Genomic DNA, 20,788 nt, shown 5'->3' on the forward strand with positions numbered 1-20,788 from the left:
ATAGGTAGATACAAACGTGACTAAAAGGAATTTGGGTACACTTACTGTCTTCTATGTTTACGGAGCGCCCAAAGTGCCAGTTGGATATTCAAAATATATAGCAAAAACCTACACGAGACCGCTTAAATGAGGTTGAGACCCCCCGGGTCTTTCAATGTCCATAAAATTCAACCAAATCATTGACTCTCTATATATATAGGTTGTATTAGATGGATTTACCAGAATAGCGTCATCTTCTATATCTACGGAGGGCTAAGATTGTCACTTTTCAGTCGAAAAATGTCAAAATTTTAGGACAAAGGGCACAGGGTAATGGTGAGAGCCCCCTGATCTCTCAATCTTTCTAATATTTGACAGACATTTAGTCAATAGGTAGATACAAACGTGACTAAAAGGAATTTGGGTACACTTACTGTCTTCTATGTTTACGGAGCGCCCAAAGTGCCAGTTGGATATTCAAAATATATAGCAAAAACCTACACGAGACCGCTTAAATGAGGTTGAGACCCCCCGGGTCTTTCAATGTCCATAAAATTCAACCAAATCATTGACTCTCTATATATATAGGTTGTATTAGATGGATTTACCAGAATAGCGTCATCTTCTATATCTACGGAGGGCTAAGATTGTCACTTTTCAGTCGAAAAATGTCAAAATTTTAGGACAAAGGGCACAGGGTAATGGTGAGAGCCCCCTGATCTCTCAATCTTTCTAATATTTGACAGACATTTAGTCAATAGGTAGATACAAACGTGACTAAAAGGAATTTGGGTACACTTACTGTCTTCTATGTTTACGGAGCGCCCAAAGTGCCAGTTGGATATTCAAAATATATAGCAAAAACCTACACGAGACCGCTTAAATGAGGTTGAGACCCCCCGGGTCTTTCAATGTCCATAAAATTCAACCAAATCATTGACTCTCTATATATATAGGTTGTATTAGATGGATTTACCAGAATAGCGTCATCTTCTATATCTACGGAGGGCTAAGATTGTCACTTTTCAGTCGAAAAATGTCAAAATTTTAGGACAAAGGGCACAGGGTAATGGTGAGAGCCCCCTGATCTCTCAATCTTTCTAATATTTGACAGACATTTAGTCAATAGGTAGATACAAACGTGACTAAAAGGAATTTGGGTACACTTACTGTCTTCTATGTTTACGGAGCGCCCAAAGTGCCAGTTGGATATTCAAAATATATAGCAAAAACCTACACGAGACCGCTTAAATGAGGTTGAGACCCCCCGGGTCTTTCAATGTCCATAAAATTCAACCAAATCATTGACTCTCTATATATATAGGTTGTATTAGATGGATTTACCAGAATAGCGTCATCTTCTATATCTACGGAGGGCTAAGATTGTCACTTTTCAGTCGAAAAATGTCAAAATTTTAGGACAAAGGGCACAGGGTAATGGTGAGAGCCCCCTGATCTCTCAATCTTTCTAATATTTGACAGACATTTAGTCAATAGGTAGATACAAACGTGACTAAAAGGAATTTGGGTACACTTACTGTCTTCTATGTTTACGGAGCGCCCAAAGTGCCAGTTGGATATTCAAAATATATAGCAAAAACCTACACGAGACCGCTTAAATGAGGTTGAGACCCCCCGGGTCTTTCAATGTCCATAAAATTCAACCAAATCATTGACTCTCTATATATATAGGTTGTATTAGATGGATTTACCAGAATAGCGTCATCTTCTATATCTACGGAGGGCTAAGATTGTCACTTTTCAGTCGAAAAATGTCAAAATTTTAGGACAAAGGGCACAGGGTAATGGTGACTCTGTATATATAAAGATTGTATTAAATGTTCTTGAACGGACTGTTTACTCCAGATCAGATCAGACCAGAACCCTAGTAGAATCGAGTTGTTTCAAGTACAAACCGTCACCATAGGTTGCAGTTAGCTTGGCGGGGGAAGATATACAGACCTATACCACGCACCTTCACACAGCTCACACAACCATCCCGTTTGAAGTAAAATTCAGGTCCAAATGCATTGTTGACGGCTATTTCACACAGGCAACTTATAAGGGCTCCAACACTTCGTGCTGGCAGAATTGTGTTCGCCAACATAGGAAGGGCTCACAAAGCCATTCCCACTAACATGGGTAGGAATCCCCTTTCTTTTTGAATGTTTTTCTTCAATTGGGTAGTGCTTATTTACAGAGTCATACCACTAGAACCTTTTCTAGGAGCTTGGTGATCTTTTCAATCTGTCGCAGGGTAATCAACATTTTGTGTGCACCTTGCAGGTTTGTGTGGGATAAACGAATGGTGACCGGGCAACCTTTTTTGGCTGCTTTCTGTAATTAATTAGCTTGACCTTTTATCAAGTTCAAACTGTATTTTGATAGACTTATTATGCATACCTCGCGAAAATGGAAGCGGATGGTGATATGTTCACTGCGGAGATTGATAGGATCGCTGTTTTGATCGCTGAGGTATGTCTGCATGCGATTGATGATTCTCAAGGTCACGGGTAAGTACACCATGTTTTTTGGGTTTTGAATGATCTTTATCCCGGGATCGATTGCGGGGGAAAAGCTGTAGATAGTGGACTGTTGGGTGACGTGTACGTAGCTTCCATTGATGATGCTACTGTTCACCAGGATGCTGTTGATGCTTCTGATGCTAACTATGTATTCACCCTCTTTGTAACCGTTTGTTGCCCGATCAAATGTGTAGGGTTGTCGCTTAAAATCCAATATGGTGTTCGATTTCTTAAATTGTAAACCAGGTAAGAATGCGACTATCGTTTCCAGAGACAAGAATGGAAAACCCTTGTTTTTTGTCTGTGGTGTAGACGATTTGTTGCAACAGTATGCATGGTGTCCATTTATTTATTAAAACACGACGTTCAACTTCTGACCGTCCGATTCGAACTGAAGGACTCCTACGGACATTGCAAGTGCAAATTCTTCGGTGTTGGCGGGAATATTACGCTCGAATTCCGCTCGAATCTGTATGTCCACTCGGACTGATGACTTACATCGATGACAAACAGCGGCTATAAGTCAATGAAACCAGAGGGGTTGACGCCACCGTTACTGAGGAGGGTGTCGGTGTTGTAGAATTTCTTTTTGAAGTCTACAGCCTTCTTGAACACTATGGCAACCTTGTATTGTGAGAAACCGGCATTAAAGTGGACGACTGAGCAGTGATCGAACACGGAAGCATTATGGATTTTGTCATTATCTCTGTCGGTTCGGAAGGCAACGGTGATATATCTAGGCTTTTCGCGACCACTATTGGCAGCTAGGCAGCACTTAAACTGTGAGGCTTGGGGAACGGCTATGAAATCGCAATGTCTCATGCAAAATCCACAGTGGAACTTGAATTGATTCTGGATGGTTTTGTACAGTTGCATCTTGTTTTCGTCTGCAGGAGTGACGTGAGGGAGGAACCAAGAGATCTAAATCAGGATTATTTTTTCCACGTTATTGACGGCGGCTGCCCTAAGAATGGCATTTGCATCTGAATTGCGAACGAGTGGGAGTTTGTGCCCGTACAATATTTTGTTGTAATCATCCCAAAATATGTATCAGGGGGATGGCAAACGAGTTCGATCCTTTGTTGGTGGTCTTGGTGATAATGAATCCATGGTAGGCTGCAAATCCAGTGTTCTCAGCCTCGGCATCGGTGGAAGAATCCTTATGCCACAGTTTGGACCCTGCGATTTTGAGAAGTCGTCGGGGCAGGTTAACATTCCCACCATAGTGGTGGCAATGCCGGGGTCGTAAATGTGTTCAATTTGCTGGCTGGAGAGTCGATAACAGATAGTTTTGAAAGGATACATGATACCATTGTGAATGAGATCAACGTCTGCATATGAAGTGGCGTCGTGCTTTTGAAGTCGTACTTCTACCAAGAGATACGCTCGATTTGGTGGAGGAACAGGTCCTGCGTTTCGATGTTGATTCGTATTTCCGCTCCAGAGTTGGTAAGTTGGGCGCCGGCTCAAGGTTCGAATACGTGAACTTGGTATTGATATTTTTGAAGACTTTCATCGAAGGTAAACCCTTCTGTAATTGTAAGGATGTCAGACATTATGTATTTATTTATAGCTTTGGAGGAAGTTGCGGATGGTAGCGATGCCACGACCAGAGATGAGATTGCTTTACTGGGTTTGATTGTGGGGCTTACTGCGTTTAACACTTATATTTAGCTGTTAATTGGGTTTGCTGCGTTGGACACTGGGTTTTCGAGGGCGGGTCACTTTGTCAACGACATGGTCGACGACTTTGGCTACCACCTTTTTAACTCTTATCATTGCTGCATTGGTGGCAGCGGTCATAGACCTACTTTCCAAGGTCTTGGCAGCAAAGGAGGTGAACATGCGACCAGCGATCGATACCGCCGATAGTGTCAAACAAACTTCGACCACCGTATGCATACTTTCGAGCAAAACCTTTCTTAATTCATGATATTACGATGGAGTTGCTTATATTCCTTGATACTGATGTGTTCACCTTTCTTCATGGCATCGAGGATCGCTACAATTGCGTTGCGCACACCATTGTTTCCAGCACGGTAGCCAGCGTTGCACAGATCCAAGCGATAGAGGAGCTGGTCAAAGTCGGAGGGTAGAAATAAGGTTTGAAGTCCGCTACAATGCTCATCTTGCTTAAGATGTGCGACACAATCTTTTTTATTGCCTTTGGGTTCTCTAGAGGTTTAACTGCCTTGATACATTGTACCGGAACTAGTACTGTTCAGGATCTCTGCATAGTCGACAAGGTCTTAAAAACTTCGGGCTCGAACGATTCTGGTTTCTTTTTCACCATGAGTTCCCAGAGGTCAAGGGTTCATTTTTACCTTACACCATCCACGAAAATATCATCGCCGTCAGAAGTAACTGCATGCTGGTTAGCTTCCAATGAAGATACCATCGGTTTCAGTTCGCGATTCAAAGGTATGGTCGGCGGAAGGATTGGTACTGATCTGCAAATACTGCTGTGCTCGAGGTCCGAGGATGATGTCTGTAGGTGGTGATATTGGTAGTGGGTAGTCAAACTTGGGCGGTGTAGGAAGGATGTCTTTCACTGCTGCAGGAAGGTAAACGATCGTTTTATTGATCGGTGAAGCTGCCACTCGCTGAGCCTCAACCACAGGTTTAGCACATTGGAAAGGTACTGGTTGAGTTCAATCTTCTCGAGGCGATGCTGCATGTTACTGGCTTAAATCTTTCGCTTGGTCTCTTGCAACTCCCTGGCGAGCGCCTCACATTGTTTAGGGTCTGTAATCTTTATAAACGTTATCTATTTACAGCGTTGACGTGAACTCCCCTAGGCGATGGTTTGAACACCTCCAAGCGTTTGTTTTTAACGTCCCTAAGCGTTGGTTTGAACAGTGATACCTTTCCTGAAACCATAGGCAAAAATCTATCGAAAGGTAAAAAAAATTAAAAAAATACAAGCATTTCCATAAAATTGAATTGAAAAGATCGAGCGATAAATCTTTGTTGATAAACACTACAATCATGTATGGACCTATGGGTGGTAGGAATAGGAAAGACGGACTGTCAAACAGGTAAATGCCATATAAAACATGCTAAAAACAATCTAAATGTTCATATAACCCTACTACGAAGGCTATATTATTCTTCAATTATCTAAAAATCTATTTTATTGTACAAAAAATTTCATATTTAAAAAAAACACAATGTCCATAATGCGTAACAAAACTTCTAACTGTATATTGCTACCTTATCGTTTTTTTTTATTTCAACCGTATCGGTAAATTAAAGCCCTCAAAGTCCGCGTACACCACGAAACGGACTCTCATCGAATGGGTGGTGTTGACAAAGGTCCACTGGTATTTCCCTTTTTTAGGCAGCTCGATCTTGACTGCCTTTCGGTTGACGCAACACTCTTTGTTGGTCTCTAGGACTTTCTTGCTATAAAAGTGGTTTGAGCACCTGTAGCCTTCGATCAGCTATAAGTTGAGTTCATTCTCCCGCTGTTTACCAACGTTTGAAATGTGCAGCGAGTATACTTCACTATCATCTATTCTAGATACAGTAACCGCCAGGGTGGAATTGGCCTTCTCAAATTTATTAATATCCTTAAGGCTAACAAGATTGAGCGCTGTGTAACCTTGTCCGTTTGTTTTGGGTCTACCTCGTTATGGTGCAAGGCCGAAAGTATGGCCCATTTGAAACACTCCTCGTCGTTATTTTTCACATTGATTACAGTCTTCTTGGCTTTGATCCACGCCGGCTAATCAATGTACTAGGACTAACCCAGCGCTCGGTGTTTGTTGATATTGACTTGATGTTTTACAATTGCCTTCGATGTCCAGCCTTTTTTCAGAGGTCCACTGTGCAATCTTTTCTCCAATCTTTTCATCCATCTCCTCAAGGCCTAGGTTTCAAGCAAGTCCGTGGTTGAGGTGAAAATCTGGTTTTCCGAGTGAAAGTATTCCTCGTTCTCATCATCCATCTTACCTGTTTGGTTAATCTTCACTGTGCATCATTACATGTACGGTTTAATACTTTTTTATCCTTTCAATGCACAATCGTCTATAAGTTCCACCCTTGACATCCGAATGACCTCAAGGTAGGTCTTCACATCCATGTCAATAATGGGGTCATTTTTCAAGTAGTTAATACATCTTTAAAGGCTTTTTTCAGTGGATGTACCTCAATTTTATCACTATTTTTCGGCTGAAAAGTGACAATGTAAGCCCTCCGTAGATATTGAAGATGACGTTATTCTGTAAAATCCTACTATTGCAACCTTTATATATACTGAGTCAATGATTTGGTTGAAATTTATGGACATTGAAAGACCAGAGGGGTCTCAACCTCATTTAAGCGGTCTCGGGTAGGTTTTCACTATATATTTTGAATATCCAACTGGCACTTTGGGTGCTCTGTAAATATGGAAGACAGGAAGTGTACCCAAATTAATTTTAGTCACGTTTGTATCTACCTATTGACTAAATATCTGCATAATATTAGAAAGATTGAGAGATCAGGGGGGCTCTCACCATTACCCTGTGCCCTTTGTCCTAAAATTTTGACATTTTTTGACTGAAAAGTGACAATATAAGCCCTCCGTAGATATTGAAGATGACGTTGTTCTGTAAAATCCTACTATTGCAACCTTTATTTATACTGAGTCAATGATTTGGTTGAAATTTATGGACATTGAAAGACCAGGGGGGTCTCAACCTCATTTAAGTGGTCTCGGGTAGGTTTTCACTATATATTTTGAATATCCAACTGGCACTTTGGGCGCTCCGTAAATATGGAAGACAGGAAGTGTACCCAAATTAATTTTAGTCACGTTTGTATCTACCTATTGACAAAATATCTGCATAATATTAGAAAGATTGAGAGATCAGGGGGCTCTCACCATTACCCTGTGCCCTTTGTCCTAAAATTTTGACATTTTTCGACTGAAAAGTGACAATCTTAGCCCTCCGTAGATATAGAAGATGACGCTATTCTGGTAAATCCATCTAATACAACCTATATATATAGAGAGTCAATGATTTGGTTGAATTTTATGGACATTGAAAGACCCGGGGGGTCTCAACCTCATTTAAGCGGTCTCGTGTAGGTTTTTGCTATATATTTTGAATATCCAACTGGCACTTTGGGCGCTCCGTAAACATAGAAGACAGTAAGTGTACCCAAATTCCTTTTAGTCACGTTTGTATCTACCTATTGACTAAATGTCTGTCAAATATTAGAAAGATTGAGAGATCAGGGGGGCTCTCACCATTACCCTGTGCCCTTTGTCCTAAAATTTTGACATTTTTTGACTGAAAAGTGACAATATAAGCCCTCCGTAGATATTGAAGATGACGTTATTCTGTAAAATCCTACTATTGCAACCTTTATATATACTGAGTCAATGATTGGGTTGAAATTTATGGACATTGAAAGACCAGGGGGTCTCAACCTCATTTAAGCGGTCTCGGGTAGGTTTTCACTATATATTTTGAATATCCAACTGGCACTTTGGGCGCTCCGTAAATATGGAAGACAGGAAGTGTACCCAAATTTATTTTAGTCACGTTTGTATCTACCTATTGACTTAATATCTGCATAATATTAGAAAGATTGAGAGATCAGGGGGCTCTCACCATTACCCTGTGCCCTTTGTCCTAAAATTTTGACATTTTTTGACTGAAAAGTGACAATATAAGCCCTCCGTAGATATTGAAGATGACGTTATTCTGTAAAATCCTACTATTGCAACCTTTATATATACTGAGTCAATGATTTGGTTGAAATTTATGGATATTGAAAGACCAGGGGGGTCTCAACCTCATTTAAGCGGTCTCGGGTAGGTTTTCACTATATATTTTGAATATCCAACTGGCACTTTGGGCGCTCCGTAAATATGGAAGACAGGAAGTGTACCCAAATTAATTTTAGACACGTTTGTATCTACCTATTGACTAAATATCTGCATAATATTAGAAAGATTGAGAGATCAGGGGGCTCTCACCATTACCCTGTGCCCTTTGTCCTAAAATTTTGACATTTTTTTACTGAAAAGTGACAATATAAGCCCTCCGTAGATATTGAAGATGACGTTATTCTGTAAAATTCTACTATTGCAACCTTTATATATACTGAGTCAATGATTTGGTTGAAATTTATGGACATTGAAAGACCAGGGGGGTCTCAACCTCATTTAAGCGGTCTCGGGTAGGTTTTCACTATATATATTTTGAATATCCAACTGGCACTTTGGGCGCTCCGTAAATATGGAAGACAGGAAGTGTACCCAAATTTATTTTAGTCACATTTGTATTTACCTATTGACTAAATATCTGCATAATATTAGAAAGATTGAGAGATCAGGGGGCTCTCACCATTACCCTGTGCCCTTTGTCCTAAAATTTTGACATTTTTTGACTGAAAAGTGACAATATAAGCCCTCCGTAGATATTGAAGATGACGTTATTCTGTAAAATCCTACTATTGCAACCATAATATATACTGAGTCAATGATTTGGTTGAAATTTATGGATATTGAAAGACCAGGGGGTCTCAACCTCATTTAAGCGGTCTCGGGTAGGTTTTCACTATATATTTTGAATATCCAACTGGCACTTTGGGCGCTCCGTAAACATGGAAGACAGGAAGTGTACCCAAATTAATTTTAGTCACGTTTGTATCTACCTATTGACTAAATATCTGCATAATATAAGAAAGATTGAGAGATCAGGGGGCTCTCACCATTACCCTGTGCCCTTTGTCCTAAAATTTTGACATTTTTTGACTGAAAAGTGACAATATAAGCCCTCCGTAGATATTGAAGATGACGTTATTCTGTAAAATTCTACTATTGCAACCTTTATATATACTGAGTCAATGATTTGGTTGATATTTATGGACATTGAAAGACCAGGGGGGTCTCAACCTCATTTAAGCGGTCTCGGGTAGGTTTTCACTATATATTTTGAATATCCAACTGGCACTTTGGGCGCTCCGTAAATATGGAAGACAGGAAGTGTACCCAAATTTATTTTAGTCACATTTGTATCTACCTATTGACTAAATATCTGCATAATATTAGAAAGATTGAGAGATCAGGGGGCTCTCACCATTACCTTGTGCCCTTTGTCCTAAAATTTTTACATTTTTTGACTGAAAAGTGACAATATAAGCCCTCCATAGATATTGAAGATGACGTTATTCTGTAAAATCCTACTATTGCAACCTTAATATATACTGAGTCAATGATTTGGTTGAAATTTATGGATATTGAAAGACCAGGGGGTCTCAACCTCATTTAAGCGGTCTCGGGTAGGTTTTCACTATATATTTTGAATATCCAACTGGCACTTTGGGCGCTCCGTAAACATGGAAGACAGGAAGTGTACCCAAATTAATTTTAGTCACGTTTGTATCTACCTATTGACTAAATATCTGCATAATATAAGAAAGATTGAGAGATCGGGGGGCTCTCACCATTACCCTGTGCCCTTTGTCCTAAAATTTTGACATTTTTTGACTGAAAAGTGACAATATAAGCCCACTGTAGATATTGAAGATGACGTTATTCTGTACAATCCTACCATTGCAACCTTTATATATACTGAGTCAATGATTTCGTTGAATTTTATGGACATTGAAAGACCAGGGGGGTCTCAACCTCATTTAAGCGGTCTCGGGTAGGTTTTCACTATATATTTCGAATATCCAACTGGCACTTTGGGCGCTCCGTAAATATGGAAGACAGGAAGTGTACCCAAATTTATTTTAGTCACGTTAGTATCTACCTATTGACTAAATATCTGTCAAATATTAGAAAGATTGAGAGATCAGGGGGCTCTTACCAGTGCCCTTTGTACTAAAATTTTGACATTTTTTTACTGAAAAGTGACAATATAAGCCCTCCGTAGATATTGAAGATGACGTTATTCTGTAAAATTCTACTATTGCAACCTTTATATATACTGAGTCAATGATTTGGTTGAATTTTATGGACATTGAAAGACCAGGGGGGTCTCAACCTCATTTAAGCGGTCTCGGGTAGGTTTTCACTATATATTTCGAATATCCAACTGGCACTTTGGGCGCTCCGTAAATGTGGAAGACAGGAAGTGTACCCAAATTTATTTTAGTCACGTTTGTATCTACCTATTGACTAAATATCTGCATATACCCTGTGCCCTTTGTCCTAAAATTTTGACATTTTTTTACTGAAAATTTGTTTTTTTGGCTTTCCGTATATATTTCTATTTATAAACTATAAATATTTCTAGAGTTATCGGTTTTTCTTTTTTGTCTTTAGAAATATAAAATACAAACGTACATCTTTGAAGTCGTTTTATTGACATAAATCTATATTAAATAAAGACAAATATGTAACTTAGAAAAGAGTTAGGGTTTATATTCGAGGACAACGAGAAATGACGACAGCTTGAGGAAGTCATTTAACGATTTCCTACGTATCTTATCAGTCATTTTAACTATGAAAATCATGCTTGCAATGTTATCACGTATTTAATTTTCTTATAATTTTCATCTAAATTTTGAATATCGAACCGACTGCTAGCAGCCAGTTGGATATTGAATATCGAATAACGAATAACGAACCGGCTGCTAACTTCACATACATTGATTTTTTGGACATGTCGTTTTACCCGATGACGGCTGACAAATTGGACCTCGTTATTTAAGTATTATAGATTTTGACTAGTTTGTGATATCGAAAACGCGTGTGTAATAACTTTTCATTATTACAGAGATTAAATAATATGTATTTGTAGGGTACTATACACAGGACCTTTGTACATCAATTTTACTTCGCTAAATCCGGGTAATCGGTAAATAGGCCAAAACATGATCCAAGTACCCTGGCAGACAAAACAGTTCTACAGACAACACGTGATTTAACATTTTAACACGATTTCATTTCGTCAGGAAAGTCCAAACATAATGGCTACTCTCACACGTGTCTTAACTCTACCAATGGATTTGTTTGGTATCAATGATTTGAAAAATGGTCAACATTATTCTAGGTTATTTTTAGGTTTGATGGGATTTCATAATAATCAAAATAGTATGTAATGAACATCAAATTTTGATAAATGACAGGAAATGTATAAGAACATTTACATAAATATCTAAATATTATTTAAACAAGAGAATAATGTGATCTCAAGCTTGTATACGTATTACTCACTTGACCTAAATAATCTCATTGCAGGTTTTAAGGAAACATATAATTCAAACATTTTCTATTGAAGGGTTTTATCAATTTTAAATATGTAGTGCTCTTGGACCGTATGGACTACAATCTTAATGCTAGCCCTATTGAAGCTTCGTGCACCTATTTGAATAATGCTTTGCAGAAAAAGTCGTTTGTTGCACAATAACGTTCATCTTTGTAGGCTCGCAGGGATATTTGATAGAAAATCGATTCATATGTCGAATATCATGGTCATGCTCATGTATTTTAAGGTGAACATTAAGAATTATTAATAACATGTCACGAAACGTTTGCTCTGTACAATTATGTATGTTAGATTTGCGGTTCTTGTCATTACGATAAAAAGATCAAATTAATGGAACGAAATCTCCTACAATACTCTAATCTGAGTAGTTATCAAACATATAATTAAAACTGATAAAAATAATTACCCAGAACAAAACCACATGCATTTTTTATTGTACTACCGGAATAAAAAAAAAGACAAATCGATGTTTTATTAATAAAAAAAATCCGGTGTGGACATTAACGGTGTTTTTTAGGACTTAAGAGGAACTAGCTTTTGTGGGTTTTAACGGTGGTTTTGAGGATTTTAACGTTTTTTTATGGACTTTAGCGGAGTTTGTTATTGTTGTTGTTAACTTAAGCGAATGTCCATTTGCGGACTTGAGCGTCAATGTGTACACAAGCAGAAATTTTATGTGGACTTTAGAATAACTGCGGACTTTAACTATGCCAAAAAGCCGGATTAACTTAAAATTTAAGACACAAAGCTTCCCATTACCGATATCACCCTTAGTCCAAAACACACGCGTTAATCCTCACCTCATTATACCGTAATATAATATGCAGCTTTTTCCGTAAATTTGTCATAAAAAAGAAAATACTTTGAAAACTATATTCTTAAAAAAAACCCATTGGTGCAAAAACTAGGAATGACCAACAGATCACATATTGTGCTCACTCAAATCAACACCATAGTGTTCCCTTTTAGAGCCATTGATATTGCCCCTCCGTCGGCTTCCTTTTGATGGCTTTGTTTTCTATGTTAATAACATAGTTTTGTGTAACGTATTTTGGTCTTGGTATGGTGCTGTCATTTTATTATCGACTTAAAAGTTTAACGTTCAAATCCGAAGTATTGTATGCACATAATCTAATTTAGGAGCCTGTTGTTAAATGAATGTCGTTTGTTGGTGTATTTAACAGGTGATACTCGTTTCTCATTTTATTTATACATGTGTATTAGATCTCTGCGGCCCTTTATATATCATTCTTTATAACAGATATAGTTTTAACATACGGAGGACACTCTTATTTTGAGTGAATATTTTGATAATTCTAGAAAATCGTCCTTCGTATTACCAAATTCTGTAAAAACGTACTGCTTGTATCGATCTAATTAGTTAAGCCCTTTTCATGTTATTTTCATTTTTTCTTCTTATTTAGCACTGCTTCACCATAGTCATAGAAAAGGAGAGGGCTGCTGCGCCTTCATACTCGTTTAAATTCACCACATATTTTATGTGTCTGTCCCAAATAAAGAGCCTGTAATTGATAGTCGTTTGTTGCTGTATATCATATTTTTTTTTCTTCGCTTTAATGTTTTGTAAATAAATCTGGCCGTTAGAAAAAAAAAGTCATTTCGGGGAACTTTATAAAATGTTGAAGGGAGTTTTATCACCGACAATGCGGTATTGGTTTGAAATTTGTTGCAAGCGTACTTTTGCCGTAAGTGGTTTATATCTGTCGCATTTGGTCTCACGTGGAGAGTTGTCTCTGTCTCACTGGTAATCATACCACATTTGATTTTATATGCAAGTGAACTTTTGATTCTTTGTCAATATCACGATCCGTGGTATTTGGCAACAAACTTACAGGGCTTAGTTTAACATTCATGTATGCATTGGTTCAGTAATGTCGATAACATTATAATTACAAGAAACTCGACTCGTATAAAATTGATGAGAGGAAAAAGTAAAATTACAAAAATACTAATAATTCAAAACAGAAATTCCCTAATCAAATGGCAAAATCAAAAGCTCAAACACGTCTAACGAAAGGATAACAACTGTCATATTCCTGTCTTGGTTTATGTGTAATACCACCAAATCATGGTACGTCACATTCGGTTGTATACGAAAGAAGGTAGAAACAAATATTCCCTTGATTTTGACAGTTGTAGGTAATTAATCATTCATCTTATTGCAGTAAAAACATTTTTGTGTCCATAAACATATGTTTTGAGTATTTCAAAACACCGTTATTTTTTATTTGGGAATTTATAGAACACTTTGTAATCTTGAGGTTACATGGTGACTTAACCTTGTAAACAGATAAAATAAGGGGAGACATTTGATTGGTTAACTTCCAAAGATGTTTATTTTCATATATGCAATGAAATTTTATGTGAATTTTTTTCTATAGTTCTTGTCAGGTTAAACGTTACTCATGCCAAGTATTTCTTTATTTGAAACAAAGATGAATTCTGCACTTTTCTTTGAAAAATGCAAATTTAACAAAGACTAAAAGGGGGAAATCAATGGTGGTATATTCACCTACAAGCCCTTTCCCATATAGGATTGAACTTGGTTTTATAACTAGCTAAACCTCTCACTTGTATGACAGTCGCATCACAAAAACAAGCAGCAAGATAAATGAAAACCATTCAAAAAATAAAAAGCCGTAGAAGTCGAAAAATATCTATAACAAAAGTGTTGGACAGTACGTGCTCCAAACAAATAGAGTTTGTAGTTAGATGCTCAATAGAAATTTACTGCAGCGTTCATATTAAACGGTGGAAAGAACATGAAGAACTTTGCAAAACATGTATGTATTTTGAAAGAACAAGATAACCCTTGTGTGTAGCTATCATTCTTTAAGAGAATAAAGTAAGCAATAAATTTAGTAAAAAACTTAAATCAAGGTACATTTGTATTAGTTTTTTTATAGATAATTTATTGCTAGGCTCTCCGAATCATCATACGTGTTGCCTTCAATGAATAGTTATGTCCTTTCCAATGTTTCCAATTGATACCAATAGCAAGACCACTGTGTTTTCCCTTTAGGTACATTCCGTTAAGATTTGAGCTAAGACAAGCACTATACCACCATCCTCCCTTAAACATCTCAGCACAGTTATGAGGGTAAACATCATTATCTCTGTCCCTTGTAGTAAATTTATATCCATTATGAATGCCGAATGAATCACCTGCATAAAATAAAATGTTTATGCTTTAAGGATGTATATAACACTACAGGGAGATAACTCTGTAAAATTCAGCTTTACGTTTTAAGGGCATACCATACAGTTTTGATCCTGTATTTACAAGTTCGTGAAAATTTGCATATAGGCTATTTTTTACCTGTTTAAATGAAATTTGTAATAAAAAATATACCTTCATGTGCCACTTTTTGAGTAAAATGAGGTCGGAATTTTGTATATTTGCTCAAAATTCAGATCTGTGACCGTAATTTCTTTTTCGCAAGAAAGACATAACTTTTTTTGTTATAAGAGATAAACACAAATTATTTTTGTTTAATAATCGGTAATTTCTGTATTTTATAAGTTTCCTACATAATTATGCATTTTTTATTCAGAAATAACTCATATTTATCAAATGTTCATGAATTGAGGATAATACGTCCTTTTTTTCGATGCATGTTTATCATAATTAAAAAAAAATCCTCTATTCACAGTTTTATAAAATTTTGGTCACATAATCTCCCTGCAAAATGAAACAAATTGCTGTTTTGAAAAATAGGGATCCATGAACTCGTTTTAAAATTAAATCAGTTTGAAGGATAAAAATCAGTCGAAAAATGCATCTTTTCCCGATATGTCACAGTTTGACGTCGCGAAAATACCATTTTACGTTAGCAACGTCATTATCTCCCCTGTAACTGTATCGTATACCCTTAATTATGTTCTATTGATAAGGAAATAAGCTTCTAAATTATTTAAATAAGTAGTTGGCAAACTGCAATATATCCAATGAAATTTAACGAAAAAGTTTGTCAAAGTAAATATTTGTAAACTTTTATGAAAATTAAACGAGTCAACTTAATTTTAGTTAAGGTGTACCTCCTTAACTAGCTAGTTGGTGCCTGAAAAATATTTTTTGAACAAATACATTATGTATTTATATACAAACCTGTACCGTATTCCTCCTGAATATTTCTAACTGATAATATAACGTTAAGGTCGTTACAGTTAAAAAATTGTAGTGTACACTATAATTACAATTATTATAACTAGTATCCTCTTTTGAACATATACAAGATTACAATATGTGAGCAATAGAAAAGATTTACTGTTTAAATGATAATAACGAAGAAAAGAAAAAGAAAAAAACTAAGAAGGACATTGAATGCCATAATGTAGTTAGTTTAATACATTAAAAATGTTAGATAAAAGCAAATTAGGACATTCGAGAAAGTAGTGTTTACATAGGGGGAATGATTATTTAAATTTGGGTAAGGTAGGGGAATCGTCTATTCTTTATTTCAAAAATGTTGTTCGTATCACGCAATTAACATCAAACTCTTTTTTTTCTCTCGCACGATTCCCCCTCCCCAAATTTTAAAAAGTGAATACTCCCAAACAAAAGTATTGTTTTTCCATCTCCTTGCTAAATATATTTCTTTCCTTCTAAGTTGAAAATATTCTTTTCAAAAATTACACAAACAACTCTTCCCCTCAGACTTAAATGCTCATTCCCAAAGTTTTCTTCTTTAAAGCTGAAAATGTGGCCTATACATATCCCAGTTAGTATACTACGTACATGCATTATAATATATATAATTTATTTACAAAGCTGCGAAAGCAATTCCCTTCAGCAGGTTTGTGCGAAAGGATGATTGTAATTTACACTTCACAGATTTTCGGTTCACAATCATGTTTCATCAAATTTTTAAAATGACTTTCAGCAGACATGCGCAATTTAAAGCAACATTATGCCAACAAGGAATATTAAGTTATTTATTTAAAACTTGTGTCTACCATATATTTTGAAATACATAATACAATTGTCAGTTGAGAAAACTGCAATTTTACCATTGAATATTGTATAAAAAAATTTAATTACTTTGTATTGTTAATTATACTTGTAGTATCTATAACGTTGTATTACAAATTCCAATATTATTCTACTACACTCATCATGAAGTTAATTACCTGCGTTTCCGGTGTAACCTGTTACCTCCAGCTTGTATCCTGACCTCTCGTTCTTAACAACAAATGTATTGTAGATGGCATATCGATGGTTATTATCAAAGTCCCACATATCTATTCTTAGTTTGTAATATCCTTGTTCTGTCATTTTGTTCAAATATTCATTCCCTATGGTAAAAAATATACAATTTACTGTCATATTACAAAAAAAAAATGATAAGTGTCATGCAGTCTTACACAGATTTTATTTTATAGCTGACTATGTGATATTAGTTTAGCTCATTGTTGAAGGTGGTTCGGGGATCTATTTCTGTGTCATTTGGTCTTTTGGCAATCCTATCACATTTTCTTTTTCATAGTTAAAAGTTTTACAAAAAACATTTACTTCATCAATTAATAACTTATAAGAACATCGCAAGAGTGTTAACAGATCACTTACATCTCCTTGTTATTCATATGCAAGAAACACTTAGATATTGTTAGAAGTGTAAGAAGCATAGAATATTATAAGCAATACGAGTTTTACCTTCGAAGGCATGAATGGCATTACCAATATTTTGTACATTTGTTTTGGTTTTCAATTACACTTCAACGTCGTACCTGATTTGGCTTTACACCTTTTTTTATTTTCAATTTTAGCGCCACTGATGAGTCTCGTGTTGACGTAACGTTCATTTAGTCTTCTAGAATATGAGCCTGGAATCTTTGATGAGGTTTAAGATTTGTATCTAAATTCATGTGTCATATTTTTTCAGTCTGATAGAATGTTATCAATTTAGATAAACCTTACCCAACCAGAAATCTTCTTTTAAATTCCCAAAACCATTTTTATACGACTCCCAGTCTCTGTAAAAGCCAACAAAACCATTTGTTCTTCGTTGGAATAACTGTAGAATATAATTCTTTTATATATCATTTCAGAGATGAATAGGAAAACGCTTAATAGTCATTTCAGAGATGAATGAAATTTAACTTCGTTTCATCTATCTCTATTACTCGGGGAATATTTTCTATATCTCCAGGGAATACTTTCTTTATTTCTTATGTTCTACAATAAATCTGTTTATTACTATCATATCTCAACATAGCATGTCATACTCATAGTGTGGTTGCGGTGATGGTTACATTTGTTAAATATATAGCAGTCCTTTCATGAAAAGTGTTGTCGTTTATCATACCGGTATAATGAAATTACATTGTAGATAGTTTTTCTGAGATAAAATTTCATTTTCATTTTGCTTTTTAAACTTTATTATAACATGTATAATGATCGAAATCTAAAATGAGGAGAACTTGATTCTAAAACAATAAAAACCACAAAAACCACACAATTGTGTTTAATTGGTTGTCTTAAGATTTGTTGTGTTTTCTTTTGAATCTGTAGGTGTTTTATATCGATATGATCTTATGCAGTCGTTCATTGATTGAGTTGATGCCTTCTTAACGTTTATAGTTTATCTGAATTATCATAACATAAACTTATTCGTGTATTTTCAATTTTTAATGACATTTCGAGAACGCACAACTTGTAGTATATAGATATAGGAAGATATAAAAGAGAAGATGTGGTATGATTGCCAATGAGACAACTATCCAAAATGACACCGACATTTACAACTATAGGTCGCCGTACGGCCTTAAACAATGAGCAAAGATGCAAGGTATGCATGCAAATGAGACATGGCTCCATCCAAGTCACAATTATTAAAAGTAAACCACTATAGGTCAAGGTACAGCCTTCAACACATAGTCGTTGCTCACACCGCACAGCAAATTATAACGGGCCCAAAAAATTACTACTGTAAAAACCGAGACACGAGAAACTCATCAAGGACTACTTCAACAGACGACAACTACTGAACATCAGATTCCTGACTTAGGATAGGTACAAACAATTGCAGCGGGTTTAAACATTTCAATGGTACCAAACCTTCACCCTTATTTGAAACAACAGTATAAGACCACAACATTGAAAGATACACTATAAAATAGTAATCGAAATCGCTTAACTCAAACAAATGACATATTAACACAAGTGAATATACACTGATATCATACGTACCGTCCAACCACCCCCGAAACTCTTCATATCACAAAAGACGTTGAAACCGGAACTGCCATCTGGGTATATCTTATAGACTCCACTTTTCTTTTCTGATTTTCTCAATTCACCACAGTCGGAAGGCCGGGCGCCAAAACCTATATAGTATATCAAAACAAAGAATAATGATGATATTACGCTATAATATTCCCTATTTTATGTATTTAATAATTCATAAACGAAGGTTTCAATCCCCTCTAGCAAAGTTGAACTTACATGCAGTTGGTTATACTTTCTCTTTGGTCATATAATATAGCGTCCCTGACCAATCAAAAATGTCTGTCCTGATGATGGTAAATCCAGTGAGCACTTTAGACGCACACAATGTAAAATTTCTACAGTTCATTTTCAAAATTATAAGTAATTTTGTTTTTAACACCTGGCAAAAACTGTTAATTTAAAGTAAAATATTTTTCAAAGACGGAGAATATTTATTTATCCATAGACTTCAATTTATCTTTTTTTTATCATGCCTATAGTTCAAGCTGCAAAATAATTCATTTTTTTATAAAATTTGACAAAACCAACCCAAATAAAACGTGCAAGCTTAGTTTTAATTGTAGAACATTACCTTTGGAAGGAGAAACTATACACTGATTAGTTGTTTCTGCGATAAGTTTAGCCACTTTATCGGCTACTTCCCTGACACATTTCTCTACAATAAATGCATGAAGACATCTTACTCAATTTTAACAAAAAAGATATACTAGAAATGAACTCGAAAAGTTCAAACATTTTCGATGTAAAAATATTTTTATCAAATTTTCATAGAATAAAATATTTCAAACATGTTTTATTTATAATGTGTAAATATTTATTACATCATATATTTATATTGAATAATAACTTGCTACTTTTGTAAATTTTTGTTTTCTTTGTCAATATGTGTATTGATTTCAAATCAATTTGTTCATAAAATCAAACATTATATTGCATGTTCCTACCTTTGTTAATTTCCTTGCCATAGGTTTGTGCAAAAGCGAGAAGAAATGAAATTAACAATAATTCCATATGCATTCTATTCCGATATTGATTGCTGAAATAAAGAAATACATGTGTATATAACTACTACTATTTTGACTACATATACTGCCATGTAATTATATTATAGACTTTTACAAATGTTGCTGCGTGATGTATGTAATACGAGAGGCATCGTTTTCCTGATCATTAAATCGACTAAAATCAGTTTTTCCAAAAACAGGTTTGGCATTCTAAAACATTCTTATATGTTTAACATGTCATTGACTCTTCATATAACTATGTTAATTCAATACATGTACCAACGAAAAAAAGAGAAGTTTGGAAATGAAAATTCTAACTAAAAATTCGAAGAAAACAAAATAACCATCAACACAACTGGTTGTAATGTATATTCGTATTTTAGTGCAAGAAAATTGGTACAGTTAATCTTATTAGCACTTCAAATGTAAGTAAAAAAAATATGTACGGAAGAAAAATAAGCCATGTGGCACCGTTAAAGTCGACAATTCATCTTAAGTCCACAACACCGATAAAGTTCACAACAATTTTCTTCTAATTCAAAAGTACAATATCTTTCCGCTTAAGTCCACAACATAAGCTCTGTTAAAGTCCAAACAATTTTCTATTTATTTAAAAAAAAAAAAATGCGCCTTTTTTAACCCGGTAATGTCATAATACGCATGGTCTTTTGTTCTTTTCAGTTTGAATTATGTTTGATAAATTACAGTCGATTTTAACCCCATAAATTAGATCTTTGTGTTGTAATTTTCTGTGAATAAAATAGGCAACGTTTATGAAAGCTTGCTCACTTTTTGAATTCTTTATTGACTATTTGT

General features: G+C 35.6%; 1 protein-coding gene across 1 annotated transcript; it reads right to left on the reverse strand.

The window, feature by feature from the left end:
• Positions 1 to 14,642: 14,642 nt before the first annotated feature.
• On the reverse strand, positions 14,643 to 19,619 carry LOC134705375 (techylectin-5B-like). The gene is made up of 5 exons (XM_063564117.1): positions 19,540 to 19,619; positions 18,930 to 19,066; positions 17,658 to 17,754; positions 16,871 to 17,035; positions 14,643 to 14,905 (listed from the first exon to the last, which is right to left on the reverse strand). The coding sequence occupies exons 2-5, from the start codon at positions 18,954 to 18,956 to the stop codon at positions 14,658 to 14,660; spliced, it is 537 nt and encodes a 178-aa protein (XP_063420187.1). The 5' UTR covers positions 18,957 to 19,066; positions 19,540 to 19,619; the 3' UTR covers positions 14,643 to 14,657.
• Between the last annotated feature and the right edge of the window lie 1,169 nt (positions 19,620 to 20,788).

This window comes from Mytilus trossulus, chromosome 2 (assembly GCF_036588685.1).
Source record: "Mytilus trossulus isolate FHL-02 chromosome 2, PNRI_Mtr1.1.1.hap1, whole genome shotgun sequence".
NCBI classification, from domain to species: Eukaryota; Metazoa; Mollusca; class Bivalvia; order Mytilida; family Mytilidae; genus Mytilus; species Mytilus trossulus.